At 45.9% G+C, this 17879-nt stretch overlaps 1 protein-coding gene and 1 pseudogene across 1 annotated transcript in view; one reads left to right on the forward strand and one right to left on the reverse strand.

Moving 5' to 3' along the window:
• The window catches only part of ITGB3 (integrin subunit beta 3), a 54833-nt gene extending 50669 nt beyond the window's left edge, over nt 1–4164 (reverse strand). Inside the window, 2 exon segments of the mRNA XM_066363093.1 lie at nt 3874–4113; nt 4116–4164. Coding sequence (XP_066219190.1) covers nt 3874–4113; nt 4116–4164 — 289 coding nt within the window.
• A 4628-nt stretch (nt 4165–8792) lies between these two features.
• LOC136391421 (replication protein A 14 kDa subunit-like) lies at nt 8793–9550 on the forward strand (annotated as a pseudogene).
• The last annotated feature ends 8329 nt before the right edge of the window (nt 9551–17879 follow it).

Here is a 17879-nt window from a genome sequence, read left to right on the forward strand (position 1 = left end):
CCGCAGCCATGAACATGAGCAGTAGGAAATGAATGGATTGTAATACATGAGAATGTTTTATATTTTTAACATTATTATTTTTTTCCTTAAAGATTTGTCTGCAAGCCAGATGCAGCCATCAAAAGAGCCACATCTGGCTAGTGAGCCATAGGTTCCCGACCCCTGGTTTAGGGTGATGGAAATATTCTGTATATTGATTATGATGACAGGTACCTGAATGTATGCATTTGCCAAATTCATAGAACCATACACCTAAAAAGAATGAATTTTAGGCCCTGGCCGGTTGGCTCAGTGGTAGAGCGTCGGCCTGGCGTGCGGGAGACCCGGGTTCGATTCCCGGCCAGGGCACATAGGAGAGGCACCCATTTGCTTCTCCACCCCCACCCCTTCCTCTCTGTCTCTCTCTTCCCCTCCCGCAGCCAAGGCTCCATTGGAGCAAAGATGGCCCGGGCGCTGGGGATGGCTCCTTGGCCTCTGCCCCAGGCGCTAGAGTGGCTCTGGTCGTGGCAGAGCGACACCCCAGAGGGGCAGAGCATTGCCCCCTGGTGGGCAGAGCGTCGCCCCTGGTGGGCATGCCGGGTGGATCCCAGTCAGGCGCATGCGGGAGTCTGTCTGACTGTCTCTCCCCGTTTCCAGCTTCAGTGAAAAAAGAAAAAAGAAAAAAGAATGAATTTTACTGTATGTAAATTATACCTCAATAAAAGTAACTTTTTAAAGAGCGTTCCTGGAGGTACTGCACACATGAAGAGAAAAGCAAATTTTATAAATTTTTTTTTCTTGGAGAGTTTCACATTTAAATAAATACTAGCATTTTACACTGGAAGAATAGGCAGTGTGATTTCCCTGTGCCCACCTGAGCTCCATCAGGCACAATGATCTTCCTCAGGAAGGGTCAGGGTTCTGGAGAAGGATGAAGGGGCCAATGGGATGAAATAGCAGGCCAGCTCTGTGGGCAGCAGAGGGGGCTGGATCAAGCCAAGTGGTTTATTCCTGAAGCTGCTCAGTCATTCCCCCAGTTAATTATCTGTCTGCTGATTCATGAGTTGTGGTTCCTGTGGGCATGCTTCCTCACTATTCCTGCCAACAAGGGCAGAAAGATTCTTAGGGCTGGGAGGAGATGATAAACAGAGATCCTGAGTGGGGTGGGGAGTTGCAGAGGAGGAATTTCTATTAGGAAATTCCAGAGTCATATCCAGGCTCCCCCTCCTCATTGCTGCCTCCTGGCCCCATCTTATGCTGTCCCCAGGAGACCTCTGCCACACGCACTCACAGTGTTGAGGGGGATAATGGAGAATGCTGCCCTCCTGTGTGTCTCCTCCAGAAAATGGGGGAGGTGGACACTTCAAAGAGGGTCCCCTGACTTTCCAGCACCCTCAGATCAGAGGTCTAAATGATGCAATAATGCAAAGGTCCAAATGCCCGAAGAATTCATAGTCTCGGCTGTATTTTACTCTTCTCCAGAATGCCCAGGTGGAGCACTTGAGGATCCTCTGTGAATGAATTTAGATATTCAAATGTATTGGGTTTCCTAAAGAGAAGCAAATCACCTCTAGATGCTTTATCCTAACATCCCTAAGTATTTTAGCTTCAGCAATAACAATGTAAACAGCCCTCTACATATTATCTGTAACTCCTCCATGAAGATTATCATTCACAGAATGTGAGGATGGTATCATAGGTGTATACTTCTCTCCAAATTTGTCAAGTTTTGTTTTGTTTTTTTCTTCTTTTCCAAGTGAGAGGAGAGGAGATAGAGAGACAGACTTTCACATGCACCCCAACTGGGATCCACCAGGCAACCCCACCTGGGGCCTATACTCTGCCCATCTGGGGACATGCTCACAATCAAGCTATTGTTTTAGCGACTGAGGTGGAGGCTCCGTGGAGCCATCCTCAGCGCCTGGCCAGCCGATGAGATGCACTGGAACCAATACAGCCATGGCTGCGGAAGGGTAAGAGGAAGAAAGAGAGAGAGAGAGAGAGAAGGAGGAGGGGGAGGGGTGGAGAAGCAGATGGTTGCTTCTCCTGTGTGCCCTGACCTGAATGGAACCAGAGATAGCCACATGCCTGCCTATGCTCTACCACTGAGCCAACCGGCCAGGGCTCAAACTCGTCAAGTTTTAGACATTAAATATATACAGCTTTTTTATGTCAATCACATCTCAAAAAGGTGATTTTAAACTTTAAAAAAAATTTATTTTTTTTTTTATTTTTTTGTATTTTTCGGAAGCTGGAAACGGGGAGGCAGACTCCTGCATGCGCCCAACAGAGATCCACCCGGCATGCCCACCAGGGGGCGATGCTTGCCCATCTGGGGCGTCACTCTTGCATCCAGAGCCATTCTAGCGCCTGATGCAGAGGCCACAGAGCCATCCTCAGCGCCCAGGCCATCTTTGCTCCAATGGAGCCCTGGCTGCGGGAGGGGAAGAGAGAGACAGAGAGGAGGGAGAGGGGGAGGGGTGGAGAAGCAGATGGGCGCTTCTCCTGTGTGCCCTGGCAGGGAATCGAACCCGGGACTCCTGCACGCCAGGCCGACGCTCTACCACTGAGCCAACCAGCCAGGGCCCTTTTTTAAAATTTATTTATTCATTTTAGAGAGGAGGAGGGAGGAGCAGGAGGCATCAACTCCCCTATGTGCCTTGACGGGACAAGCCCAGGGTTTCAAACCAGCGCTTCAGTATTCCAGGTCGAAGCTTTAGCCACTGAGCCACCCCAGGTCAGGCTCAAAACAATGATTTTTTAAAAAAGATGTTCCTGCTTTGTCCTGTATAATCTCTTAAACACGCACAAGTCTTGAAGGCAATCATCAAAGTATTTCTGAATAGCTATCTTTGAAATGGACTTATCAATTAGTCTTACTTTAAAGAAAAAGTACTTTCTGCAAGAGTTAAATTGTTAACAATGAATACCACTCCTTTCATTAAAAGTACATCAATGAACACTTGCGCCTCCTCTGCATGGGAACACCCCAGAGGACTAGGAGCCAGGGTTCTCTGAGAAGGTCACCAGAGCTCTAGAAGAACCACTGACAGCACCCCTAGGCTGCGCTGTGCTCCGCCCCTCCCTAGCAGCAATGCCGCCAAATGCCAACGGCCTTGGCCCCTGATAGGGTGTGCAGCAGCAGGAGAGACAAAGGCAGGGATCCAAGCCAGCCTCGGGGACCCTTGGCGTGGCTCCGCATACGCTAGAGATATTTCGGATGCGAGGTCTGTCCCGGAAGCAGAGGCACTGCTGCCACCCGGGAACAGGAGGAGGCAGAGCCCTCATCCCCTCATCCTTCTCCGCCCACAGGGAGCCACCAAGTTAAATAAAAAAAAAAAAAAAAAAAAAAAAAAAAATCCAACTTGGGAGAAAGTGTAACACACGGAAAACGAGGAACGTTGAGTAACTGGTAAACCCGCGAGCACACTCTTATCCGAGTAACTACAACTAAATAAATGCCTCAGCCAACATGCGGGAACAGCCCCAGAAAGCTGCAGCTTGCCCCTGTTGTGGCGGCCAGTCTCCCATTCCACCAGCCGCACCACCTGTGGTGCGCGCAGCCCCGGCTGAACGCGCGGCTCAGCGCACCGCGCACGTCGAGGCCGCCCCGAGCAGGAACCTAACTTGGCTTCGGCGTCCGGGAGGACCAGCCTCTAGGTAGCCCATCACCCTGCCTCCTCGGGGCCGGAAAAGTCCCCAGCTCCAGGCTCCGATAGCCTCAGTCTGGTCGCGCTCACTCCGCAGCCGCTCAAGAACTAACCCCCTCCCCCGGCCACCCGCCCGCCGCCGCCGCCGGGCTTTCCTGCTCCAAGTCTGCAAACTTGGCCGCAGCAGGATGTACGGCACGGATCACCGGAGAGCCCCGTTCCTGCCGCCGGGCGACTAACTCACCTCCAACGCCCACGCCCGCCAGCGCCCCCAGCACCAGCACAACGGTCCAGAGCGGCCGCGCTCGCATCTCGTCCGCTCGCCGCAGCGCTCCGCCTCGGCCGCGCCCGCCAGTCCCACAGTGAGCTGCGGCGCCCGCGGCCGCTTTTCCCGCAGCCGGAGGGGAGGGGACGCCGTGGGTGGGACGCAACGGGGCGGGACACGGACTGGCGCTTCCTTCCCGAGCGCCTTTTTCTGTCCCTAAGCCGAAGAGGGGGCGGAGGAGAATTGCACCTTCTCTCCCACCACCTCCATCACTGGTCCCAGGGTCCGCGCACATGCACTTGATATGCTGAGCAAAGCCAGCGGCTTGTGGCCCCTCTCCGAATCTAGTCTCACCTCCTCAGAGACTCCCACAGGGCTCTTTCACCTGCACTGCACTTTCCCCCTGTACCCTGAGTATCATTCATTAACACTTTCATTCATTTAATTCACAAATATCTGTTGAATGCTGACTCTGTCAGGCACTGGTATAGTCTTTTATTATTCACTAACTTTTTCTTGGATAAGTTTGGTTTTCAGGTAGACTAAAATCTCTTGAGGACAAAACCACTAAAATCTCAAGCTTCTATAAGTAGTGATGTCCACAAAGGCCTCTCTCTACAAATACTTGCTTGCACGTATTAAGTATCTGATAAACATTTTAGGAAATAGTCTAGGGGAAATACATACCAAGACCCCAAGTGGATGCGTATAACTGCAGATAGTACCTAACCCTGTATATACTGTTTTTCTCCTACATATATGTTCCTTTTCACTTAAAGCACGTTACAGCTTCTCTTTGACATATCAGAATTGCCAGCGTCACTACTTTTGCACTTTGGGATTAAGTAAAATAAGGGTTACTTGAACACCAGCACTGGGATACTGTCACTACCTATCTGTTATGACAATACAGCCTGGGCAAAGGGATGATTAACTAACTATCCTAGCAGGACAGAGGGGTCCAGGTCTACTCAAAACTGCGCCCCATTCAAAACTTATGAATTCTTTATTTTTGGAATTTGCAATTTAATATTAATATCAGACTACACTTGACAGTGGGTAACTGAAACAATGAAAAGCTAAACCACAGATAAAGAAAGACTACTGTATCTTCTCTCCAAACAAGCTCAGAGGCTTTGAAGCTTTATCATATTTTTTTCAAAGGCCTCCCCCTCAAATCCTTCCTCTTGGTCTCTGGGTCTAGTTTGTTCATTCCTTGCTTTCAGGTTTATATCTCACATGAGTGAAGGCATATGGTTTTTAATTTCTTTTGTCTAACTTTTTTCTCTTAGCATGATAGTCTCAAGATCCATCCATGTCACAAGTGGCAGTATTTCATCTTTTCTTATGGATGAGTAGTACAATGGAATACCACTTATTTTTAATGGTATTTCTTAGATATAGATTTCTAAGTTGACAGATGTTTTTCTTTTGTACGTTAAAGATGTGGTTCCACTGTTTTCTGGCCTTCATTGTTTCTTTTGTTGTTGTTGTTTCAAAACAAACTTTATTCTGTTTGAAGACCTAATACAATGTATTACAGCAACTTAATTCTGTCCTGTGGTTGCACAGTGGATAGAGCATTGACCTGGAGCACTGAGGTTGCCAGTTTGAGGCCTAGGCTTGCCTGGTCAAGGCACATACAACAAGCAATCACTGAACAGCAAAAGTGAAGCAACTATGAGTTGAAACATCTCATCCTTCCCTCTCTCCTCTCTCTATAAAATCAATAAATAAAAATTTTAAAACAATAAAAATAAATACAGCAACTTAAAACAAGACATAGCTCCATTAAATCTATAGCTTGGACCAAATGTCAAGGAGGCACACTTTCCCCATCCTCTCCAACCCCCCCCCCCCCCCCAGCCTTCACTGTTCCTCATGAGAAGTCAACCGTCATTTACACGCTAGTTCCGTTCTCTTTCTCTGGCTTTTTCTTTTCAATTTTTAATTTTGAAATATTTACACTTAAATAAAAGTTGCAAAATACTAAACACCTTTTATCTTTTACTCAGTTTCCCCTAATGTTAACATTTTATTTATTTTATTTGAGGACAAAACCACATCTCAAGCTTCTATAAGTAGTGATGTCCACAAAGGACAAAACCACATCTCAAGCTATTTTTTTGTGACAGAGAGAGACAGAGAGAGGGACATATAGGGACAGACAGACAGGAAGGGAGAGAGATGAGAAGCATCAATTCTTTGTTGTGGCACCTTAGTTGTTCATTGATTGCTTTCTCATATGTGCCTTGACTGGGGGACTCCAGCAGAGCGAATGACCCCTTGCCTAAGCCAATGACCTTGGGTTCAAGCCAGTGATCTTGGGCTTCAAGCCAGCAACCTTTGGGCTCAAGCCAGCAACCATGGGTTCATGGCTATGATCCATGCTTAAGCCAGCGGCCCCAGACTCAAGCTGGTGAGTCTACGCTCAAGCTGGATGAGCCTGTGCTCAAGCCTGCAACCTTGGCGTTTCAAACCTGGATCCTCAGCATCCCAGTCCAACACTCTATCCACTGCTCCACCGCCCATTCAGGCAATGTTAACATTTTATATTACCACACATAATTATCAAACACAGGAAATTAACACTGATGCAATACTATTAGCTAATCTAGCTTCAATATTTGAATTTTGTCATCATGTCTGCTGCCAACCCATGGTCATTGGTGCCAATTCAACACCAACAGTATTCTCCAATTTGTGGTGCAATGAAGAAGAAAACTTCATTTAGTGCAAACAGGTCAACAATAATACACCATGTTTGTGAAAACAGTATTGCAGTTGAACAGCTTGATAGTGATCAGCACTGCCATGAGGATCCTTTTCAGCTAGGAAGTTCTGCTGTGCCTTTCTCTGTTGTACGCCTAGCAAGACATACTCCATGTCTCAGCTCCAGCCAGGGAAACCCTGTCTCTAGTCTTCAGTGGAAAATGTGCTTCTCTAGACATGGGGAGCTGGCTTATATAGACAGAAGTGTCTCCTCTGTCCCTGATTGGTCTGTCCTCATGCAAAAACAAGACACCAAATCTTCAGAGGCACTGTCCTGATTGGTCAAAATAGAGCAGCTCTGATTGGCCAGAGCTGCACAGTTCCAATGAATGGGGAAAGTCTTCCTACTACTGGTTGAACTAGGACTCCAGGAAACCTTTATAAGGGCTGGCTCAAATGGCAGAAACACAGTGCAGGCAGGCAGTCAATGGCAGAGGCTGCTCTGTGAAGTACAGTTTGTGGGAGAGACCTCTGTACAGAAATGGCTGCTAGGCTCTGCCATTTTTTTAATTTGAGCTCAGTTAGCTCCCAGAAGTCCTTCTTAGTAGGTGTTTTTTGACTGCCTCAGGGTTCATACACCTTAATCTTCAACCTGTGACATTTTTCTCAAATTTTCTTCACCTTGACACTTTTGAAGAGTATAAGTGTTATTTTGTCCCTCGGTTTGGGTTTATCTGATGTTTTTTAATGATTGCCTTAGAGCATTCTGGACAAAATCCCACAAAAATCATGTGACTTGTCAGTATATCATATCAGCGGATACATGATGACAGTATGTCATTACTTATGACGTTAACTTTGATCCCATGGTTGAGGTGGTGTCTGCCTGCTTTCTTCACTATAAAGTTACTGTTTTTCTCTTTCTAATTATCATAGTCAGAAGCAGAAGTTCTGGGATTATTTTATTATTCACTTCCACCTCTTCCACCATAGCTGGACAGTGAGATCCTTGAGTGCATGGACTGTAGTTTATTATCTTTATAGTTCCTAGTAGGCCCTCAGTAAATAAAAGAATCACTTCTTATTTATCTTCTTAGCAGCCTTTGATAGTCAATTTTAATAAAATACAGTACAGTGTGTCCGTAAAGTCATGGTGCACTTTTGACCGGTCACAGGAAAGCAACAAAAGACGATAGAAATGTGAAATCACCAAATAAAAGGACTACTCTCCCAGTTTCATACCTATTCAGTGCAGTTCGATGTGGGCTCACGCACAGATTTTTTAGGGCTCCTTAGGTAGCTATCCCTTATAACCTACAGACTCGTCACTGACTGATGGCCTACCAGAACGGGGTTTCTCCACCAAACTGCCGGTTTCCTTCAACTGCTTATCCCACCGAGTAATGTTATTCCTATGTGGTGGCACTTCGTTATAAATGCGCCGATATTCACGTTGCACTTTGGTCACGGATTCGAATTTAGCGAGCCACAGAACACACTGAACTTTCCTCTGTACCGTCCACATCTCGACTGGCATGGCCGTGGGCTGCTCCGCTGTATACACAATGTTATGTCATCATCTGCACATGTGCATATGCTGCCACATCATCCTACAGAAACTGGGAGGGTTTTCCTTTTATTTGGTGCAGATTTCACATTTCTATTGTCTTTTGTTGCTTTCCAGTGACCAGTCAAAAGTGCACCATGACTTTACAGACACACTGTATTAATCAAGCATGCATGTTGGGGGACCTGAGTATCCATTCTGTGCTTTGCCACATTCTCCACCTGATAGGATCACAGAGGGGCATCCAATGCATGACAGGTAAAAGATCTCCCCTAAGATCCATTTAAGAGGCAAAAGCCACATTATCTGGCCCCTTGCCCAAGCTTGGCCAGACTGACACTTAAATAGACATCCTTTCCCTGTTCTTTTATCAATAGTCTGTCCCCTTGGGGAAGCCCCACTCCTGTTCAGTTTCTCATTGTCACCACTATAAGTTGGAGGAACCAGGTTGGTAGTCATTTCTTGGACCTCTTGGCTTCAAGGTTAGTACTTACGCATTGTACTAAAAATCAGAAGGTCTCTGAATTCAGGTCCTTGCCCCACCTCTTACCAATGCATGATCTTGAAAAAGTGTCCAGCTCGCTTGTTTCCCGCCTGCCACTGTTCTTGCTTTGCAATGATGGTGGAAGTGATATAATTGCCCAAGTCATGCATCAACAGTGGCATACGCTGAGTTCATCAACCGACCCGTCTGCTTTGTAGGGAGGGCGGAAAAGATTCATCCCACTGGAAAAATGTTTTTTCTTTTAGATGGAGAAGTAAAAAGTGGAACCATTGAGTTGATGGAGCCTCTTGATGAAGAAATCTCTAGAATCGTGGAAGTAGTTGTAAAAGCCAAGGCAACCATTGCCCTGGCCGGTTGGCTCAGCGGTAGAGCGTCGGCCTGGCGTGTGGGGGACCCGGGTTCGATTCCCGGCCAGGGCACATAGGAGAAGCGCCCATCTGCTTCTCCAAGCCCCCCCTTCCTCTCTGTCTCTCTCTTCCCCTCCCACAGCCAAGGCTCCATTGGAGCAAAGATGGCCCGGGCGCTGGGGATGGCTCCTTGGCCTCTGCCCCAGGCGCTAGAGTGGCTCTGGTCTCTGCAGAGCGATGCCCCAGAGGGGCAGAGCATCGCCCCCTGGTGGGCAGAGCGTCGCCCCTGGTGGGCATGCCGGGTGGATCCCGGTCGGGCGCATGCGGGAGTCTGTCTGACTGTCTCTCCCCGTTTCGAGCTTCAGAAAAAAAAAAAAAAAAGCCAAAGCAACCATCATCTGTACATCTTATGTCCAGTTTAAAGAAAACAACTATCCTTTTGATCTTGGACTTTACAATGAAGCTGTGAAAACTATCCATTAATTCCCTCAGTTTTTCCCCTTGGGGTTTGTGCAATATGATTGATATTGACTGCAAATGGGCTACATTGAAGACTATTAAAGAAAACCCCTGATATTTGAGGAAAAAATTCCTGTTATTTTAAAGATTTAATTTGTTCTCTTTTTTAATTTAATTTACCTAAACTTATTAGATATTCCAGTATGCCATTTTTAATGGAACTGGTATATTAACAGTTCCCACTATGCCCTCATAAAGAATTCTCTGGCATATGGTCAGGTCAGATGCAAAAACAAAGTAGTTATCTGAGTTTAGTTTTGTGTTTTATGAATGAAAATTTAAATGGCACATGAAAAAAGGAAAAGAAAAAGTGTCCAAATTCTCTCTATACTCATTTTCCTTATCTGTGAAAATAACTATCTGTTTCCTGCCCTTTTCCCCTCCTGGCCCCACTCCATACCTTCCTAACACTCACACTTGGTCATGAGGTTCTGTGAGACCGTGGATATGAAAGCCCTTTGGACTCTGAAAGGCACAGAGGAATATATATATATTGCTATTATTTATGGAGAGATTGTAGACCTCTTGGTGCGAATTCATTCCTCTAACTAAGGAAACTAAGTATGGAGCAGCGTATTGGCTCAGAATCTTCTCCTCCTACACATTTGGCAAAAGCTCTTCTGTCTATTGAGAGAGGGATGACCCAGCTATTCCTTTGGCTTGACGGAAAATGGGCTTTTTAGAATTCCCACTGATTAAAAACATCATAACTTGGAACTTCTGGACTCTGGGGAGCTATCTGAGAAACTACTGCTAGATTTTTATCAAGGTAGTGGTGGAGGGATGAGCTCAGCCTTGACATTTAACATTAATTTGCAAGCATGTATTGGGCAACACCCTCTGTGCTAGGTGCCTCTCAGCATAGTGAGGACGTAGCAGTAAAGAACACCAGACCCTGAGCTCCCAGAGCCTGAACCCAGAACCTGAGGCAGTTAAGTTCTGTTTGGGAGTGTGTCCTCATGTGAGCCAGACCTTCTTCTTTAGCTAAGGAGAAAACGTGAGAGGTCAAGGGTCTTCCATCCCAGTCCACCATGCAAGGTACTGCCTGGCCAAACCTGAGGTTGAAGCTCTGTGCCCATAGAGGGTACCATGTAACTGCTCACACCCCGTTTCGGCCAAATCAGACCCTTTTACAACCCAAACCCCAAGCCAGAATGATACCTCATTTTGATAACAAAGCTGCTGCTTGGCTTCTGGCCTCGAATTTCTGTTCTGTTATCTTTCTGATCCCTAGTCACCCTCCTTGGGGCTCTGCTCCAGTGGACCCAGACTTGCAGCTGGGCTCGGTCCCTCCTTACTCATCTTCTTAAGAGATGGAGTAATGTAAGTGTTGTCTGCACAACAGTCAGGTGGCCAGGTTTTGAACCCTAGCTCCACCATTAGCTAGTTCCATGATCCTGGCAAGTTATTTAACTGTACCAAGTTTCAGTTCCTCCATCTGTAAAATGGGGATTTAATGGGGGGAAAAATGTAAGCCATTTAGCACAAGTACTGGCATGTAGTAAGTATTCAGTAAATATTAGCTATTTTCCCCCTTAGGATCGACTGATCTAAGCTGGATCACAATCTATACCCAAATTCTGACTATAAGTCAAAATTCCCACTGCTTCATTATTGCTGCCTATCATTGGGCAATGTTGGCCAAATTGAGGCAGGAAGTTGTTCCAGGCTATGGGTCCTTGCTGAACAAACTGACCATCGTCTGACAGCTCCTGGGTCAGGTTCACTGACCCTGTCCAACCCATGGCTGATCCTTGGCATAATTAGTGCTGCGGAACAAGTCCCAGCCTGTCCCAAGTTAATGGACCCTTTTTCTTGCCAAGACCTAAAAGTATCAGGTCCCTTATCCCTTCAGAACCTGAGGACAAGCTTTCTTTACCTGAAGTCTCTGGGTGAGATTCAAGAAATCTGTGAACACTCTAATATGCAAAAGTTTGTTTTCCTATAGAAATGGTTCTTAGTTTTCACTAGCTTCTCAAATGGGTCTGCGATTCCAAACGTTAAGAACCATTGTTGCAGGGTAATCTTAGAGTCTAGAAGAACCCCATGAGGCTGGGAGCCCTTCTTTTATTTTTTTTATTTTTATTTTATTTTTTTTACAGAGACAGAGAGAGTCAGAGAGAGGGAAAGATAGGGACAGACAGACAGAAACGGAAAGGTGAGAAGCATCAATCATCAGTTTTTTGTTGTGACACCTTAATTGTTCATTGATTGCTTTCTCATATGTGCCTTGACCATGGGCCTTCAGCAGACTGAGTAACCCCTTGCTCAAGCCATCATCCTTGGGTCCAAGCTGGTGAGCTTTTGCTCAAACCAGATGAGCCCGCGCTCAAGCTGGTGACCTCGGGGTCTCGAACCTGGGTCCTCAGCATCCCAGTCCGATGCTCTATCCACTGCGCCACTGCCTGGTCAGGCGTGGGAGCCCTTCTTTTAGATCCCTGAGGGCTCAGACCCTCCCTGTAGCCACACAGTATCCACAGCTTCTCTGTAGGAGCAGGATCTAGTTAGTGGGCCTCCAAATCTGCCGTAATTCAGTGCCAGTCCATTCCCCAATCTCTCAACACTTCTACTCAACTGAGAAGGCTCTCTCCACAGGTCTCCTCCAGGGAGTAGCCTCCCTTCCCCCACTTACTCCCTCCCATCTTGACAGGCTGCTGACCCAGGTCCTTTTTCTCAGAGTAAGATTTCCTCTGAAGGGAGGAAATGAGAATTTCAGTGTGCCTTCTTTACACATATCTCATCCTTTTTTTTATACACAACCTTCTTTACAAATATTGGTCATCTAACTTAATCCTCACAATAACTCATTTTACATAGGTAGAAACTGAGGCTTGGAAGGGTGAACAGATTATATATTACTATGTTTATTATGATTATGATTATGGTTATTTTAGCTACTATTTATTTTGTGGTGGTTCTGGATAAAATACTATGCTAAGAATCTTTATACTTTGGTCAGCACAAGACAAGCATAGATTCCTGATTTTATAAGTGAAACAATGGAAGCCTGACTGGTGGTGGCACAATGGATGGAGTGTCACCCTGGGACTCTGAGGTCCCAGGTTTGAAACCCAGAGGTTGCTGGCTTGAGTGCGAGCTCATCTGGCTTGAGCACAGGCTCACCAGCTTGAGCGTGGGATGATAGGTATGATCCCATGGCTGCTGGCTTGAGCCCAAAGGTTGCTGGCTTGAGCAAGGGGTCACTGGCCCAGCTTGAGCCCCCTGGTCAAGGCACATATGAGAAGCAATCAATGAAAACTAAAGTGATACAACTATGAGTTGATACTTCTCATCTATCTCCCTTCATGTCTGCTTCTCTTCCTCTCCTTCTCTCTCTCTCTCTCTCTCTCAAAAAACAAACAAAAAAACAAGTGAAACAATGGAAGCTCAGGGAGATGGGGTAATTAGCTCAAAATCACCCAGGTAGTAGGTGGCATAGCTGGGACTGAAAAAACAGGTTATTCTGACTCTAGAATCCACTGTCTTCCTTACTTTAAGTGTGGGTATCGGATGCCAGACAACCCCAAATGTTTCAAGTCAGCATTGCTATCTATGTTCATGGGAGAAATTCCTATTGGAATAAAATGCTCTTGGGTTTTCCATTTCTGAGATAAAATTGGGAAGTCCGTAAGAAAAGTTATCCTTGGGGCCCCTACAGTCCAGGCCAAGTCCAGGAATTCCGTGTACCTAGCTCAAGAAGTCACCCGTTCCCCCCCCCCCCCTTTTTCAGAAAAAGCCTTTTCTTACCCTTTCACCCACAAGGGCTGCTCTACTTCCAACTCCTGACCACTTCCTGTCTTGACTATTACAAGAGGTACAGCCATGCCCAGCTGACTTCTGAGATATGACAGCCACACTGGAAAAACCTGGGCATTAAACCAAGGTCTGGGACAAACAAAGAGCCCCTGGGATTCAGGTTTTCCCTGAAAGGATGACAAAGAGTGGTATGACTATGAACTGAAAATCTGATCAGCAGAATGCCTCACTTCCCCGTGGCTGTGGGTGTTTCCAACACAGTAAGGCCTGCCGTCCTCAGTCCTGATCTGGAAGCCTTGAGGCCTGGGGAAGGAGGAGAGGGAGAGCCCACACCTCCTTCACTCCCACTAGGCCCCCCGGCGTGAGAACTCCACTTTTCTGGCCCCCACTCCTCTCCCCCGCTCGCCACCCCTCTTGCTCCATCCTCCTTTCTTTAGGGCCTCAGACACCTGTGACTATTCTGGGTGGTTACTCGCAAAAGTCATTCATCTGTCTTCCTGACACTGTGTCTTTGGTTCCTCCCAAGGAACCGTAACCCCCATTCCTAAATAGAGGATTTTGTACGTGGTAAAACCTTCAGATGGGGACCATCCTAGTTCATGAATGCTCCTGTTTTTCTAGAGCTTTCCTTTGGCCAGGTCACAAAATGAAATTGGTTCCTACTGCTTCAGAATTTTACTGGGCAATCTACTGAGGAAGATTGAATCTAAGATGACAGAGTGGTGACCATTTTGTAGCTACCGTTTATTGTAGCTACCGTATATTGGTTAGTATGTGCCAGGCACTGTGCTAAATACTTCAGACATATTACCTTGGAAAATTCTCACAATTGCCTTAAAATGTATATTGGGTTTTTTTAAATTAATTAATTTATTTATTTTTACAGAGACAGAGAGTCAGAGAGAGGGATAGACAGGGACAGACAAACAGGAACGGAGAGAGATGAGAAGCATAAATCATTAGTTTTTCATTGCGTGTTGCAACACCTTAGTTGTTCATTGATTGCTTTCTCATATGAGCCTTGACCGTGGGCCTTCAGCAGACCGAATAACCCCTTGCTGGAGCCAGCGACCTTGGGTTCAAGCTGGTGGGCTTTTGCTCAAACCAGATGAGCCCATGCTCAAGCTGGCGACCTCGGGGTCTCGAACCTGGGTCCTCTGCATCCCAGTCCGACGCTCTATCTACTGCACCACTGCCTGATCAGGCAAAAATGCATATTGTTTTTATCCTTATTTTATACATGAGGACACTGAGGTACACAGAGGAAAAGTCACTCGCCTAAGGTCACTCACTGGTAAGTTGTAGTCCTCAATTCCAAACCCTAGCATTCTCTCTACCCAGAAGCCTTCAATGCCTAGCCCTCCCCCCCAAAAAAAGGTGATTAATCATGGACAATTTGGGACACTGTGGCAGCTGACCCTGGGAACCCTTTGAGGTAAGGGCACAGTCTCTCAAAATCCCTTAAATAATAATGGTAGCATGTTAATAGATGGGAGAGATATATGTGATAGAATCTCCAAAGGTATATGAAATTAGCTCCATAAGTAAGACATAAGTCACAGCCCTATTTATCTGTGGCAATTTTTAATTGTATTTTTATCAAACTAGAAAACTAAAAGCAAGTTAAAAAATATGACAGTGATTATGTAGCAAGACCCAACAAGTCCAAATCCTCAGAAAAAAAGCAGTGCTGTAACATGTCTATCTAAGCTGCAAATCGTATCACACAGGTGAGTCATTGCCTCCCCCTCTACCCTCAAACACTCTCTTCCTGCTCCATCTCTCCCCCCCACACACCAAATTCCACAAGATTCATCTCAACCAGGCTCCCTGATGCCACAAAGACAAAACCAGAAGGACAGAGTCACCAGGGAGTCAGCTCCTGATTCCACCTTCCCAACTGGAGCCCAAACAAAGCAACATCCCTCCTTTCCTTTGAGGTTGGCTTTTGAGTGTCTGCTCCCTGGGAAAGGTCTCTGAGTCACATCCCATCTCCAGTTCCTTCCTTACTCCAAATCATCTTGATACTTCTGCTCTGATTTTCATACGTGCTGGTTTGATTTTCTTTTTCACCTGCTGGCAGGTTTGTATCAAAGAGACCTCAGCACTTTCCCCTCTACCTCCTTGTGCATGTCTATGATCAGGGCAGTTGGTGGCCAGACTGAGACATGGTAGCCACATAAAGACAGGACTTGAGGAGAGGAGAGAAAAAGAAATCAGACTCCTTAGAGCTGGATTTTCAGAGTGTCCTTGATTCCTTTACTTCAAAAAGGAACTGTAGCCTGGAATGAGAAAGTGACTTGATAGGTGACAAACTGCCCAGCATGGGGCTGAGGAGCCAGGAAGAGCCAGTGAAGGCAAGGGCGCTACAGCTGAGGCTGAAGAACATAGGCTTAGGCCAGTGGTTCTCAAAGTGTGCGCCCTAGAAGATTTCCAGGTGCGCCCTATGGTATTCCAGAGAAATATGTATGCGCCTGTTGGGGACCAAAAAACCAACAGGGCTTTTGGAGTTTAGACTTTTAGGGGACAGAGGTGTGGGGAATTGGCTGTAAGCTGACAGGCTGCCCAACCCCCCACCTCACTTGCCTGATTAGGTTGCAAAAGGCTGTTAAGCTGTGGTGCTAGATTGTTTACATGACCCCCCCATGTTCCCTGGAAAGACTGGAGGCAAGTTTCTTCTATCCTTTGTTTGGTGTAAAATTAAGATGATATGTATGGTGGGGGTTTTCTGCACTCAACACAGTTAAGAGTAAAGAGAGGAATTCTTCAATGTATTGACGAGGAAATGAGAGTTTGCCTTTCAAATATTGATATATGCTCAAACATTGAAGAAATCGCTAGGACATATCAGGCTCATGTTTCTCATGAACACAAGAATGAAAAAACTTAACACATTCGCACCGGGACTTACCGAATTTACTAAATCTTACTAAGAATGTATCTATATACATATAAAAAAAATAACTTTTTGTCATTTTTTTATTTTATTTTTATTTTTTTTTATTTTTTTTATTTTTTTTTTTTCATTTTTCTGAAGCTGGAAACAGGGAGAGACAGTCAGACAGACTCCCGCATGCGCCCGGCCGGGATCCACCCGGCATGCCCACCAGGGGCGACGCTCTGCCCACCAGGGGGCGATGCTCTGCCCATCCTGGGCGTCGCCATGTTGCAACCAGAGCCACTCTAGCACCTGAGGCAGAGGCCAAGGAGTCATCCCCAGCGCCTGGGCCATCTTTGCTCCAATGGAGCCTTGGCTGCGGGAGGGGAAGAGAGACAGAGAGGAAAGCGCGGCAGAGGGGTGGAGAAGCAAATGGGCGCTTCTCCTGTGTGCCCTGGCCAGGAATCGAACCCGGGTCCTCCACACGCTAGGCCAACGCTCTACCGCTGAGCCAACCGGCCAGGGCATTTTTTTATTTTTTAAGCCCTCTTTTTTACAAATTCTAAAAAGCATAAGAAAAAGTGTAACATAAAAATGTTTTTTAATGTCAGAATAAATTTAATTTTGTCATATTTATTTTGTTTAATTACCATAAAAGCACACTTAGACTTTCTATTATTTTCTTTAATATTTGATTTAATTATTATAATGTATTTCTCAGAAATTTGTATATAGTGCACCTACAATTATTTGTAGGATTTTAAATGCGCCTGACTTCAAAAAGTTTGAGAACCACTGGCTTAGGCAATGAGAGGACATGGGTCTGATTCCTAAAGCTCCCACCCACCCACTGAGTGCCCCTGTGAAAGCTACTTAGGCTCTGTAAGCCTCAGTTTCCTCATTTGTAGAAAGCAACACTCACACCCGTCACTGGGAAGAGTAACTGGACAGTGCAGTGGAAGAGCATTAGCACACCACAAGTATGCAGTCAAGATAGGAACGTCAATAATGAGCACTATTTCTCATTCTATTTGTTTCCCAGGTATTTCTATTATTTGGGGGTTTCTCAAAAGAATTATAGTTGCTTCACTTTCCTTCTTCCACTAGAACTGTCCCCTCTGCCAAAAATACCCTTCTCTCCTCCAGAGCTATATTTCTTGAGTCCTTACTATATGTTACAGACACTACTATAAGTGCTTTACAGGTATTAACTCATTTATGATAACCCAGTGGGGTCAGGATTATATTCCTGATTTTATAGATCAGGAAATTGAGGCCTGGAGAGTTTGAGAAACTTGCTCAAGGTTCACACAGCTGGTGAAGGAGACACATCCTGACACCGAGAACACACTCTTAACTCCACTGTCCACTGCCTCTGTGTGTCAGATTCACCCCTTATGGTTTCGGTGCCAGCTCCTCCTCCTCCAGAGAGCCTTCTCTGATATCCTAACTGGAAATAATCTTGCTTCTCCCTTTAAAATCCCCCCTTTCTTTGTTAGTATCTACCTGACAGCCTTTGCCTTCTACTTGATATTTGTGCACAGTACGTATCTCAGCTTACCTATCAGACTTGATATTCTTTGAGGGCAAGGACCAGGTCTTATTTGATTTTATAAACTCCAAAAACCTGGCAAAATGCCAGCTGTCATTATAAGAATTTGGACCCTAGCCAAATATCACAAAGACTCGATTCTAAGTCAA

The sequence above is a fragment of the Saccopteryx leptura genome, chromosome 2 (genome assembly GCF_036850995.1).
Source record: "Saccopteryx leptura isolate mSacLep1 chromosome 2, mSacLep1_pri_phased_curated, whole genome shotgun sequence".
Lineage (NCBI taxonomy): Eukaryota > Metazoa > Chordata > Mammalia > Chiroptera > Emballonuridae > Saccopteryx > Saccopteryx leptura.